General features: G+C 52.7%; 1 protein-coding gene across 2 annotated transcripts in view; it reads right to left on the bottom strand.

Annotated features, from left to right (window-relative positions):
• Nucleotides 1-23: 23 nt before the first annotated feature.
• The window catches only part of TRPC4AP (transient receptor potential cation channel subfamily C member 4 associated protein), a gene marked incomplete at its 5' end in the record, with an annotated part of 71,613 nt that continues 57,905 nt past the window's right edge, over nucleotides 24-13,731 (bottom strand). For both annotated transcript variants that reach the window (XM_079720091.1, XM_079720090.1), the window contains 10 exons: nucleotides 24-964; nucleotides 1,169-1,375; nucleotides 2,390-2,502; nucleotides 3,122-3,230; nucleotides 3,817-3,957; nucleotides 5,037-5,127; nucleotides 6,201-6,284; nucleotides 7,461-7,562; nucleotides 9,154-9,212; nucleotides 11,312-11,443. In XM_079720091.1, coding sequence (XP_079576217.1) covers nucleotides 827-964; nucleotides 1,169-1,375; nucleotides 2,390-2,502; nucleotides 3,122-3,230; nucleotides 3,817-3,957; nucleotides 5,037-5,127; nucleotides 6,201-6,284; nucleotides 7,461-7,562; nucleotides 9,154-9,212; nucleotides 11,312-11,443 — 1,176 coding nt within the window. In that variant the 3' untranslated portion in view covers nucleotides 24-826. The remainder of the gene's footprint in view (nucleotides 965-1,168; nucleotides 1,376-2,389; nucleotides 2,503-3,121; nucleotides 3,231-3,816; nucleotides 3,958-5,036; nucleotides 5,128-6,200; nucleotides 6,285-7,460; nucleotides 7,563-9,153; nucleotides 9,213-11,311; nucleotides 11,444-13,731) is intronic.

Here is a 13,731-nt window from a genome sequence, read left to right on the forward strand (position 1 = left end):
GACAAAAGTCAGTTCCACATCAGTCATTTAAAATAAATTCTTTAATAGTCTCCATTTAATTGGTTTATTTGTTGTTAATAAATTGGCAACACACGGAGGGGCCGAGGGTATGCTCCCAGGCAGGCTCCTGCGCGGGGTGGGCTCAGGCAGGAGACGCTGCCCTGGAGCGGGGGGGCCGGGGCACAGCCTCCCTGTGCTCCAAGGGATGGAAAGAGAAGGCCCCTCCCACTTCTGGGGGAACCCATGAACACAGCGGCCAATGAGCAAACAGAACCAGAGGAGCTAAAGGAAAACAAAGGAGGGAGGAAGGGAGGGACAGATGGGCAGGCTTGGGGGAAGGTAGCGTTCTCTGGTGTCCCCCACCCCTGCCCAAGGGCTCAGAAGCCTTTGCCTGGGTCCAAAGGCCAGGGCAAGCTTGGCTCACAGATTGGGGGAGGGTGCCCATATCTCCCTCCCCACCCCAGGACTGACAGCCAAGAGACCGGGCAGGAGCTCAGACAGAGCTATTTTTAAAAGTCCCCTTACCTCTGGGTGGGCCGGGACCCCAGGGTTCTGAAGGAAGGGTGGGCACAGTGTCCCTGTCCTCGTCATAGAGATCTTGAGGGAACTGAGACTTCCCAAGGACCCGGGGCCCTCAGACCCAGGGGCCAAGGGCTTCTAGACGCTCCCTCCCACCAAGCCTGTACCTGAAGACCTGGGGCCAGCGGAGAGCAGCAGGGAGGCGGAGGGGCGGGGGAGGACGGGACAGGGCAGGGCGTGAGGCACACGTACCCACGCTCACCCGCACTGGCCCAGGCCCAGCAGCCTCCCGAGGCCTGGCCCAAGATCACTCCTCGGTGAAGTCCCTGTCTATGTCCATGTAGGGCTCCTCGATGTAGCTGACAAGGGCAGAGGGTGACTGGCGGTCCGGGTTCAACAGGATGGACACGGTCTCTTTCCAGTATGAGAAGCTGATGCAGGAGCTCTGGGCAAAGAGAGAGGGGCTGGGCGGGCGCCTGGGGGACACGGGTCAAGCCCAGCACCCCGCGGGGAGGGCCTTGGTAAGGGGACAAAGAGCTGCCTGCCACAGGGTCCAGGCGGGGACCAGGGACCCCAGACGCCCCTCCGAGGGGCCCTGGGTCTGTGTGCCCGCAGCCCGCCCGCCACCCCTCAGGGGCGGGGCACTCACATTCTCCAGGCAGGTGCTGTCCTTGTCCTTGTGTAGGTAGTGCTGCTGCCAGAAGCGCAGCAGGTTGTGGAAGTTGTTGAGCAGGAAGCCAGGGTACTTCTTGCTGTGCTCCATCCGCTGCAGCAGCCGCAGGTACAAGGGCAGCCGCTCTTTCCGTCGGGCCAGCATCAGAATCACCAGGCTGGTGTTCAGGCAGCTGACATTCTCCTGCAAGCACCAGGCCATCCAGGTCACGCACGTGCCGGCAGCCCCAGGGGCCCCGGTGGAGCGGGGGTGCCACTGGGCAGGGAGGACCGTGTCCCTGGCGGAGTCCAGGGGCCACGCACTGCACTGCCCCTGCAGGAAGCTGACAAGAGGACTGGGGAGAGGAACGATGCCGGCATCCTGGCCCAAGTGCCTTCCTGGTCCCTCACCCCACCCCACCCCCATCCCCACCCTGGGATGTTCCCGGTGGGAATGGTATCATCAGTCTAGTTAGAGTCCACTCTTCCTCCAGAATCAGCTCAGCCATCGCTTCTTCCCAGGAGCTTCGATCCCTGGGGCGGCGGGGTGCACGCATCAGATGCAGGTGTCTCACTCCGCTTCACTCAGCACTAGACAGGCAGCTTCCTCAAGTGTCTCAGACTGTTTCGTTCACTGTGCATCCCCAGCCCAGGGTCTCGCCTCGGTAAATGTTAGATGAAGGAATGAAAGAACAACCTCTGAGTATTACCCCCATTTTAGAAAAGAGGGGTGTGAAGCTCGGAAAAGGGTCAGCTGCACAGTTATCTGTTGAAGGAGGTGGGAGTCAACATCAGGTCCAACCCCAAAGTCTGCACAGGAGGCTGGGCTCGGAGAGCACTGGACTGGGAGTCAGAGTTCAGTGCCCATCCTGACTCTGCCCCAAACCATCTGTGACCTTGGAGCCTTGCTCCCTCCCCAGGGCCCTTCTGTAAAATGGGGCACTGATCCCTATTGGAGAAAAGTCCTCAGAATAGCTGGGAGGGTTTCCCAGGAACCAAGGGATGGGTCTCAGGAGATGTGTTGGGTTGGCCCAAAAGTTTGTTCAGTTTTAAGTAAAAAGACACATTTTTCATTTTCACCAAGAACTTTAGTGAATGTATTCATTAACCAAACGAACTTTTTGGCCAACCCAACACTTCTAGGGTGAAGGTGGCTCTGGGATGAGGGTAACTGCTTCCAATCTCCCTTTCCCTGTGGCAGGTCTGCAGGGCCTCTCACCTGGGTCAGCGTCTGCACGTGGATGATATTGATGAGGCGGAAGAGGAAGGACATCTGTGTGGGCACCTGGGATATGTAGGCAAGCAGGCGGCACTCGGACAGGACCTCTGCAACTAGGGACAGAGAGGCAGACGTGTGAGCAGCAGGTGTGGAAGCTGGTCTGCGGCTCAGGCCCAGGGGCCTGACACCCAGGCTTCTAGTCAAGCCCCCCTTGGGCTCTGACTCTGAAGCTGGGAGCCCCCACTGTCAAAACAACTACAGAAAAGGTTGGCTGCAGCAGGAACAAATCTCCAGCTGCTCTGCCACCCCGGCTAAAGCCTGCATTCTCACTAGAGCCCCTGCCAGGAGTTTGCTTCCACCTTTTCCTTCGGTCACGTTTGGGGACCGTCTCTCCCAGAGGCCCTCCCCAGGCTTCACCACCTGGGGGCCTCTCATCCCAGGCAAGTCCAGGCCAGGAGAGGAAGGGTGTGTGTTGTTTTTTGCATTTTGCTAGAAACAGTGTCTTTTTTTTTTCACCTGCCATTAAAATGTCACACATGCTTATCAGAGGAAGCATGGATGATAAAAGTAAAGCCAAGAAAATCACCCTGAGAGCCACCGCCTTGACCCCAACCACGTGGGTGTTTGGTGCAGCTACTTCCAGACACTTCTGTCTCCTTGCTAGAGGCTGGGCGTTTGACACCAATCGCAGCCACACTGGACCGATTCATCGGCATTACGGCTTTTTCTTACCTTTCATGTCCACCTGGTTTTCGAATCGGTCCAGTGACAGAGTGACGCAGCGCACCAGCATGTTGGAGTCCACCAGCGAGCTGTTGATCTGCTTCAGGAACACCTGGAACTGGAGCGGAGGCTGGGCTGACGGGGGCGGTGGGCTCTCGGCTGGAGACAGCCAAGGCCTAGGGCGTGCAGTCACTGCAGGGGGTATCCCCGTACCCTGGCCCAGCTGTTTCCAACAGGAAGACTGAAGCTCGGACAAACCTGTGCCCTGCCCTCACCACCTAATAAGCAGTCCCAGCAAAAGAGCTCAACTCAGATCTTCTGACACTATGTCCAGTGTTTTCTGCACTGAAGGGTCTACTGTCATTTTTACTTCAACTTGTCTGAGCTGGGTTTCTGCCACACACATCCTGTGAGCCTAACACACCGGGCCCAGTCCTGCCCTTCTGGGGCTCATCGTGGCACCCAGCACACTGCATCAGACCCATTTCCAAGCCCACCTGCCCACAAGCAGCTGAGACTTTCATCCCTGTGTACCCAGGGTCTAGCACAGTGCCTGGCACACAGCAAGGGCTAATGAATGTTTGTTGACAACTATCCGCTGACTCCCCAGGACTCTGCAATTTAAAACCAGCACCTGAAGACTGGGCTCCAACATAACTTCTGGATGATGTGCCAAACCCCACGGAACCCTGGGTTAGACTTACCTTTGCATCCGTGTTGATGTATTTATTAAATCTCTTGAATGCATCAACATTAAACTTCATCAGCTCCCCCAGGAGGTCAAAGTAACTCTGGAGCACATCCCGCGACTTGCACTCACTGTCCACAATGCAGTAGAGGATGTGCTGGGGGTGGGAGAGGACAGGGTGAAGGCAGGAAGGTGGCTGATCCCGGGGACCAACAGGCACATATGGCTGCTGCCCCCAGGCTGCGCTCATCTAAGCTGCCCACCGCCGGCCTCCCCCAGCCCTGGCACATAGCTCAGACCACGCGGCATTAGCTTTGAGCAAGCATCCAGGTTGATGGAACCTGCTCCCCTGTCTAGATTCTCATCTGAGGACGCTGGTGGCTCCCAGGGCAGGGCCGGGCCTGACACACCTCACCAGGAAGTCGGGTGTGGGGGGAGGTTGGGCTACGTAGCCACCACCTCTCTTGCTTGCCCAGGTCCGAGCTAAAGTGTCTGCAAGACGGCTAGGCTCTCCAGCTCGCAGGGAGGTGGCCGTCTCCAGAGGTAACACTGGCCACTGCCCGAGCACCGAAGCCATTCAAGTGAAGCACAGGGTTTAAGAACACGAGACACATTTTGACCCCATGGTTTGTCTTTATGTTAATAAAAGAAGAAGTTCACACTAAAGTCAGTGAACTTTTATCAAGAACATAAAGCAATTAACTCCTTGAGAAGGTTTTCTATGACAGTTAAACTGTTTCCTTTTTCATTTTTATTTTCTTGAAGTTGTATATACCAATTTGGATCAGTTCTTTTCCTTACGGATTTTTAAAACAATGCATGGATCAGTTTCTTATTTGTATCCTTTTTTTTTTTTTTTTTACCCAATTGTAACCTTGGACATTTTGCCCTACCTCCCTTCGTAAATTTTGCTTTTTATGGAGGCCATTTTTCAAGAAAGGGAAATTAACTTTTAGTCAGCAGCAAAATATCCTCAGGGTCAAAAGGCCTTGCTGAGCAACTTTACAGACTCCTATAATCCTCCATGGCCACCCCCAGATCCCTCAATCACCCGTTAGGCACCCATGGGGAACCCAGAGTTGACAGCTATGGGGAAGTACCAGGGCGATCTGCACTGGCATTTTACGATAAAGAGATCTGGTCTGCTCTGCCAGCTGTCTAGGTCTCAGGACAGGAAAGCAACACACGGGGCTGGGGAGAGGGACACCCGACACCCTGGCTCCTCCGGGCCATTACCTCCAGAAGGCCTCGCTTCAGCAGGAACATCTGGTCTGCATAGGAGGTGGTCCCTCGGAGGAAACTCTCCACAGCCCGGGCTTGCCAAAACCTGCGACCCAAATGTTGACCCCTGGCCCAGGTGGCTAAGGCTGCCCTCTTCTGGCCCATGTTCTATTCACCAAGGGGCTGGGAGATGTCTGCTGTCTTTTCATTTATCCAACAGACATTTACTGAACGTCTATCTACTAGGCATCGGGCCTCATACTAGGCATTGGGGACAGATAAAGGGTCCCCATCCTCAGGGATCTGACAGCTCAGGGGGGAACAGTCCTCCATGTGGTTCGTCTGGAAGGAGCTGTGTCTTGGAGAAGGCAGCATCTAGGATCAAAGGGCTGGCCCTGTGAATCACGTGTGAAAACACACTCTAGCCTCTGCCGCTTCAGAGGAACAGGAGGACATGGAAGCGAGGGGCCGGGAATGCATAAGGGAACCTGACAGACCTGTGGACAGACCACCGAGCTCACTTCTGATGGGCTGTCCTAGAGAAGAGGTGGCTGATGTTGACTGAGTGGCCCCGGAGGGCAGAGTTGGGATCCATAAGGGGACGTCAGGACAAAGCAGGCTGAGTTGACAGTGGACCCTTGGGGATGGAGCCTACTGACAACTCACACCCACCCTGATGGAATGCCTCCCTCACCTGCTACTGCTGTCTGCAGCCTTTAAGACTCAACTTAGATGAGTCTAAGGAACTGAGGTGCCCTCCTTATCCGCACCCGCCCCACCAGCCTTCCCTTTGCTCCCACGGCTCCCGGGGCAGGTCATGGCTCCGAGCCTTTCCACACTGCAACCCCCACACAGGTTTCTTTTCATGCTTGTTTCTCACAACCCAGGCAACTCCATGTGGGCAGGGACTGTAGCTCCCTTCTCTCCCACCTGTCCAGCACCAGCACAGAACACGTGCTTGGTGAATGCTTGGTCAGTTCTTGAAACACACTGGTGGCACGCAGCAGAAGCTAGTGAGTACGTGCTGAGTCAACACAAGGGAGATGGCAAACTCCCTCTCCCTGACAGTAACCAGATGTCCGGGGTAGAAGCTGGTGACTAAAGAAGGTAATTCTAACAGCTTAAGAAACACTTGGCTCCTGGGCCCTCAGGAGTGGCAGGTGCGTGTCCCAGATCTACCTGAAAGATGACTCCGCTGGCTCCTTCTTCATGACCTGCAGCAGACGAGTTAATAAGCCCCTCTTCCCATCACACACCAAACTCCTGAAATAAAATAGACAGGAACATATTGGGGGCAGATCTGAGAGGCTGACAGGGGCCAACTTCCACTTGGCCAAAGGACTGTGTCTTGGGGCCCTGGGGTTGGGTGTCTCTGCTGGGTTAGGTGGGTAAAAAAACATGGTGACATTTCCAAACCTACAAGATGTCCTCCTGCTCTACCTGGGTCCAGAGCACCCTAAGGACTCCTGCAGTCTCACAACTGAATAGCCAAGTGCATTCTCACTACATCTCAGGGCAGCTTTCCCTGCCCAAACTCACTGACAAGTGATCAGAGGCCACAACCAGAGTCACACAGGGCTCAGAACTGCTGGAGAGAGGGCTGCTTACAACAAAAGTGGGTTTGAAATACCATGACAGAGTCTAGCAGATGGGGTAAAGTCCGTGCCCACAGGGTGAGGCAGGGAGTACCCTGGGCCCCAGGTTCAGCTCCAGCTGGCCTTGGACAAGTACCTGAGGTTCTGGGCCTCCGCTTCCTGGTCTAGGAAGCAAAGACAGTAAGTGAGGAAATGACTCAGGCTGCATTATCGGGGAGAGAGGGCCAAGCAGGCAGGGACTCTAGGTCCTTAAACTCCTCCTTCAAATAGAGCAGCTCTACTATTCACCCACTACAGGTATTAGGGTGGGACTATATTCAGTTTCAGTTGAACAAAGATTTCTGCTACTTTAAAAGTAAAAACAAACAAACAATCAAAAAAGGCTGGAGAATTACAACTCCTGTTGCTGGATACAGTCCTCCCTCCCCTGACCCCTGTGAGCCTGTGACTTCCCTGCTCCGCTCTAGAAAGTGAGACAAGTATAACCCAGCTAATGGGACTTGGCAGGGGGCAGGAAAGGAGCATGTCAACGAAGCTGAGTGACAGGGGAGAGAGCCGAGTATCTATGACCTGTGGTAGGTGACCTCTCTGAGCCCCTGCTCCCCAGTCTGTAAAGTGGAGGCGATGATGGCGCTTCCCTCCAAGGGCTGCTGTGGGGCTCCAATGAGATAATGCAGGTGACGGGAGGACGGTGCCTGGCACACAGGAGCCCTCAAGACACTGTAGCTACATGTGAGTGAGAAAGGACAAGTACACACACCTGTGTGTACCCATCTGGGAGCCCTGAGGCACGCAGGAAACCAGGGTGGGCTGTGGGCCACAGATGCACCCCAGCCATGCTCACCTGTCAGTGTTGAGGACGGCTTCCACCTCGGGGATGTTGGCCTTGAGAGAGATGGCGCTGAGTTCATTCAGCTCTTGGTTGTTGAGCAGTAGATACTTGTTCCTGAAATAAATGTGTTGGAGGCGGTAAAGGACAGGAACTGTGGCTGCCGCATCAACACTGGGCTAGTCCCCTGCCCATCTGCTGTGGAGGGAATCCGAGAAGCCCCGGGGTACCCGCCCCCAACGCCACTTACCCCGAGCCAGCATTCTGCGGCAGGGCACGCAGCCCACTGCTCTCATGCTGTGGGAGTCTCCCTGGCCCCAACGCCCACCCTCTGCCTGCCACGTCCACTTATGAGGCCCCTTTCCTTAGCATCTCTAGGCCTTTCTTTTGCCACTGAACATTTCTATTTAATTTCTCAAAGGCACTTTCAACTCAGTGATGTCCAAATCAAACTCATCATTTTACTCCTCACGACTGGCCCTGTTCCAGCATTCCCACCAGGAGGCCTGAGTCGGCTGTGACACTCCCTCCCTCCTTTCCCTTTCACATCCAGGCCTCTCGTCACCCAAGTCATGTGGACAGAACCAGCTTCCTAAATGGTCTCCCCACAGGAGTCAATCCCACACACAGCACCCAGAGTGATCTTCAGATAACTGGAATCTGATCATGTCACTCCCATAAACAATGCTCCCACATTTTCACACTGCTTTAGAATATATAAAATCCAAGCCTGAGAACACGACCCATCAGATCTAAGAGTCTGATGAAGGCTAGGGGCTCAATTCTTCAGGAAAAAAAAGGACACATTCAGAACATATTGGTGCCATTTTTCAGGGCTGACATACTTGCTGGAGCTTGAGTCCTTCAGACAGAGAACCTCTCAAAGAGGATGATCAACACGATCCAGACAAAAGCTGCAAAGTGAAGGCCCCTGAGGTCACATGTGTCCTCAGGCATGTCCTATTAGCTTATACAATATTTCAAAAGAATATAAACCAGCACTTAAAAATCAGGACTTTTCACATAAATCTTAATTTCTGGCTTTCCTTGGGGGAAAAACTCAGAAGCTATGCAACACTGGGCCTTGTTTCCTGTACACCAACAGCTGCTAAGAGCTGAGCAGTGGCTGCCTGTGTGTTCCAGCTCACCAAGGTCTCACCAACGCCAAGGTCAGCTGCCATTTACCCCTCCCCTGCACTTTCCTTATAACAGAGAATCATTCTCCAATACATTCTCCACCAAAGGTTGGACAGTTAAAATAAGAGGGCAGAGTGTGTTTCAAGGAAAACGGGGGAGAGTACATCTCCTTGTACAGGTGAAGAATATTCCATCTGCTCAACACGTCAATACTCAGCCCACTTTGGCCATCTGAGGTTCCTGCTGGCCCCTGCGAATAGCCAAGCTCCTGGCTCAGAGGGACAGATGGCTGAGAGCTGTATTGACCCCAAGGGTAATAAGGGGCCAGCGACTTCCGCACTCACTTCCAAGGTGGCTGTGGGGCAAGGGGAAACTCAGTGTAGGGCCTGGCATAAAGGAAGGGCTGCACAAATGGCAGCCCTGATCACGGAAGTGCAGCCCCATGCGGTTGCCCTGAGGTGAGAGTGGCTCTCACGGCGCCCAGGTCCTCCTGAGCCGAGGTCAGCGATGAGACAAAGGGAGAAGAAAAGACAACGAAACAACTCTCCTCCCAGGGACGGCTTGTACTTACTCATGGTGGTCGCTGAAACTCTGGAGGAGCCTCAAAAACTGAATCTTCAAGGTGATGTCCTAAAATACATGTGCATCCTCGATGTTAAAACCACAGTCACAATGTTCCAAAAGAAAACAAAAGGCTCTGCTGACAGCCTGGACGTCACTCTGCTTCTCTGAGCCCCTGTCCTCGCGCACAGTGAGGACTTCTCTTTAGTCAGAAAACCCTTTGTCCACATCTGGCCAACAGGAGATTAAGCTAATGTAGACCCTTCCTGTTAAAAACACCCCAACATACTGGATAAAAAATAACTGAAATTGGGCTTCTCCGGTGGCACAGTGGTTGGGAATCCACCTGACAATGCAGGGGACATGGGTTCAAGCCCTGGTCCGGGATGATCCCACAAGCTGCGAGGCAACTGGGCCCGTGCACCACAGCTACTGAGCCTGCGCTCTAGAGCCCGTGAGCTGCAACTGCTGAAGCCCGTGCACCTAGAGCCTGTGCTCCACAACGGGGGAGGTCACCGCAGTGAGAGGCCCGCGCACCGCAGGCCCCTGCTCGCCGCAACTAGAGAAAGGCTCACGGGCAGCAATGAAGACCCAACGCAGCCAAAAATAAAAAAAATTAATTTTTTTTAAGTCTTAAAAATAAATAACTGAAATTATTTTAAATGTGAGGTTAAGTTCATAGGAAAGAAAGGAAATTCCACTAGAATCAGAAATGAAAGGACCGAGTTCAGAGCAGTGAGCACGAGAGCTGATGGCTGGCAACTCTGGGTGGGTGGAGAAGTGGAAATGAGACTTATTCGGGCCAGGGCTTGGGTTTCAATGCTCTGCAGGGACCAGACAGAACCTTGGGCGCATGGAAAGCCTGCAGAATGTATACATTTGGTGAAAAAAGGGTTAGAAAAACCCCACCTACCAGCCCAGGGAGCTGGCAAAGAAGCCTGTCTCTGCCAGGGTGCTGCTGGTGGCGGAGGGGAGCCCCCAGGTCCCCAGGAGGACCCTGGGCTCATACTACCAGAGTGGGAGGGCAGACACTCAAAATGAAACCTTGCCCTGGGATGCTGTGCCCTCTGAAGTACCTGGCAGACAAAAGCCAAACGTTCTATAGGACTACTTCCAGGGCCCAGGCTACACGTACTTCACAGGGGAAACAAGCTCCCCCTCCCCTGAAGGTGACCTTCTACAAACAGTACAGAACACAAGGCAACACTCCACCCCGAGGTGAGTCTGAAGACTCAGACACAAGTAGCTCCCCATGAGCAATCCAAAAAAGACTATAAAAAAGTATGTTATGAATAATTAAAGAGGTAAAATTAAAGACAGAAAATGCAACAGAAGAACAAAATATTAACATAATGAATAAAAGACCACGTAGCTTTTGACAAAGATCCAGACAAAATGTCTAGAAATGCACAATATATTCACTTGAAATTAATTCAAATGGATGTGCTAAAAGGTAAATCTGACAAAGCCAAGGAGAAAAACAGTAAACTGGAAGATATGGCACTGAGGAAAGTCCCCAGAATGTAGCTTAGCGACCAGAGAGGACCCATGTCACTGGGCCTGGTGGCCGTGTGGCACTTTCCCCCTCATGCTGATAGCCGATGATCTTTCTTTTGCAAGAAACAGAGGCTCAGAGATTCAGTGACTTGTTCAAGCTCTCCCAAAAAGCTGAGTGGCACAACAGGGCTCCTGACTCGCAGTTCAGTGCCCTCTAGGGCACCGTGAGAAAGACCAAGCAAAGGTGAGCCCTTGGCCCTTAAAAATGAGAAAACCTCCTAAAGCCCTTTTTGGAGGCAGACCACTGGCGTGGTTCTGGAAGGCAAACCTACTATCAGTGGATGTAAATTACAATGGGATAGAGAACGGAATGAGGAAAAACTTGCTGTTCCGTAGCAGAGAGGGTGGCCCTGTCTGGAGGAAAGTGAGTGCCCTGCCCAGAGGTGAACAAGGGAAGGCTGGCTGGAGGGCCCCAAGAGGCATTTCTGGACAGGTGAAGGGTGGGGGTCAGATCCTTCCCCAAGGTGGCTTCCAATTATGGGGTCACACAGGCTATGACTTTCAGTCTCTGCTCTACTCTCAAAGAACGAAATTTCAAAGGGCCAACAGCAGTTCTTGCAACAACCACTTCTGGCAAGCAAAGCCCATCTGTCACCAGGGTCCCTGCTCACCGGGCTACAGTCACAGTTCTGGTTGTGACCGTGGAGGACAAGGGCAGATGCTGAATGCTTCCTCCAAATCAGTTTGTCAAACAAATTGTTCAGCCCGGGGATCAGCTTGAACTCCGCAATCATTCTGTGAACCTGGATGGGGCAGGAAGGCAAAAGCATTAAGACAGATGTGCTGTGAAGGCCTATCAAAGCCTGGGCAGGTAGGTCCCATGAGGCTTCAGGATGAAGAAAGCATTGCTGAGGTTTAAAGAAAACAGCCACACTTGCTCTACCCTCACCACCACTCCCACTACCCACAAACATGCTCTTAACTCTCTAGAAGGAGACATTAATAACTGGTAATATTAGATGCTTCATGGGAGAACCCTGAATGTTCAGGATCAGAAGGGAGAAAGGCTTCACTTATACTCATTTACACCTTTTAATACAGAACTATGTGAATTACTGACCTATTAAAATAATTTTGTACATAACATAAAACAAAACTATTACTACTTTTCAGGGCTGTTCTAAGGATAAAGTCAGAAAACGTATGTCTAGTCCAGAGCACAGCCCCAGGGCTTACTAATTCCCATTTTACAGAGGAAAGGAAAGTTTAGCAGGACTGATGTGGCCAAGGCAGGGGTGGAAATGTCACCCTAACTCAGGTGTTCTGATCTGAAAGCCTGTCCCTTCCCTGCCCACCACAGGCTGGTGTTTATCTTGGGAGACCAGAACTTGACAGTGCTGTGACTCTGGGCAACATTCTTCTTTAAGCCTGCGTCCCTTGATGGAAAATGAGGGCTGATGAAGCTGCTGAAAGGGCTGAATGAGGTCATGTGGGGGAAGCTCAGGGTCTGACTTACAGGAAGCGCTGGAAAAAAGGACTGTTGTATTGATTATTTTCATTAGCACCAGAGGGATGGAACTTATGACATTTGGTGAGCATTTCCAGTCTAGTGATTTCAACTTAGCCAAGACTGGTCAGAGAACCTGGCCCGAGTGCACAATAATAAGGTCACTCCAAGGAGGAGCCTTCTGGGGGACCTGGCCAGGGAAACTGTTCCCCCTGCTGTCCTGGTGTAGGCGGGGTCTGTGAATCCATGTCCCCACAGTGCCTAGCACACAGTAGGAACTCAGTTAATGCTGACTGTGCAAATGAGGACACACCAGCATAACGCTGGTTCTCAGGAAGGCAGGGTTCTGGGCCAGCTGATGGTCCCTCCCAAGGAAGCGGCGGCTGTGATCACAGTTTAACTAAAGACCACAATGATTCATAGAAGCTTGGTAACAGGAAGGCTCAGGGAGCAGGGAACTATCATGGTGAGGGGACAGAAAGAAGAGTCAGGGCAGCAGAGTTTACATCCTGGCTCTCACGATGCCTGAGATGACTGAGAGCAGGGCCCTTTTTTGTATCTTCGTTTTCACAAGCATCAAGTGGGGTAGAGGTCACCACCTGCTGTATAACTTACCAAATAACCTCAAATTCAAATATGAATGACTGTGAAAGTGCCTCAAAAAAGAAAAAGCACTCAACACAGGTAAGATATCATGACTAATGTTTTTTATAAGAACTATATCCCATATTAAAGGAAGGAGCCCCAGTGCTGTGGACATCAGGACAGGATCTCATCCAGCGTCCTGGTTTTAAATGCCAACCACAGGGTGACGACGCCCAAAGTTATACCTCCAGGCCTCTCTTCTCCCCTAACTCCAGGTGCAGGGAAGCCAAATGCCAGTTCTAACAGACACCTAAACCCACCGTGTTCAAACTGAACTCCTCCCCTTCCTCCCTTCAGACGTCTGCCCCTCCAGTCCTTACCCACCAGTCTTAACCATGTCAAGAAATGGCAAACCATTCCTCCCACCTGCTTGCAAAGAGGTAAGGAAGTTACCTTTAACTCCTCTCTCCACTTATGTCCACATCTAACCTATCAGCAAATCTTACCTGTTCTACCTTCAAAATAGATCCAGAACGCAAGCACCTCTCACCACTCCTGCCACAAACATGCTGGTCCTAGCTACTGTGAGCTCTTTCGCACAGCAGCCGGAGGATGGCTTCCCATTGCACTCAGAGTATAAACACAAGAGCCCTTAAATGGCCTATGAAAGCCCAATGCGACCTGGCCCCCGCGTGACCCCTCAGCCCACCTCTCCTCGCTGCTGGCTCCTGTCCATGCCCCAGCTTCCCTACTGTTCCACCAACCCACCAGGCAGGCTCGCACCCACTTCCCATCTGGGCCTGCTCCCTCGACCTGGCAGGCTGCCTTGAGGGTCAGCATGCCTGGCTTCCTCGCTTTCTTGAGGACTCTGCCGGGCCAGACGTCATCTTTCGGCCGGTCTTTTCCCTGCTGCCCTCTCTAAAACTGTTCCTCACTTGTAAACCTGTGATAACTGCACCCACCTCACAGAGAGCTGTGCGAGAGTACAGTCCCTAACTC

Source organism: Hyperoodon ampullatus, assembly GCF_949752795.1.
Source record: "Hyperoodon ampullatus genome assembly, chromosome: 14".
Lineage (NCBI taxonomy): Eukaryota > Metazoa > Chordata > Mammalia > Artiodactyla > Ziphiidae > Hyperoodon > Hyperoodon ampullatus.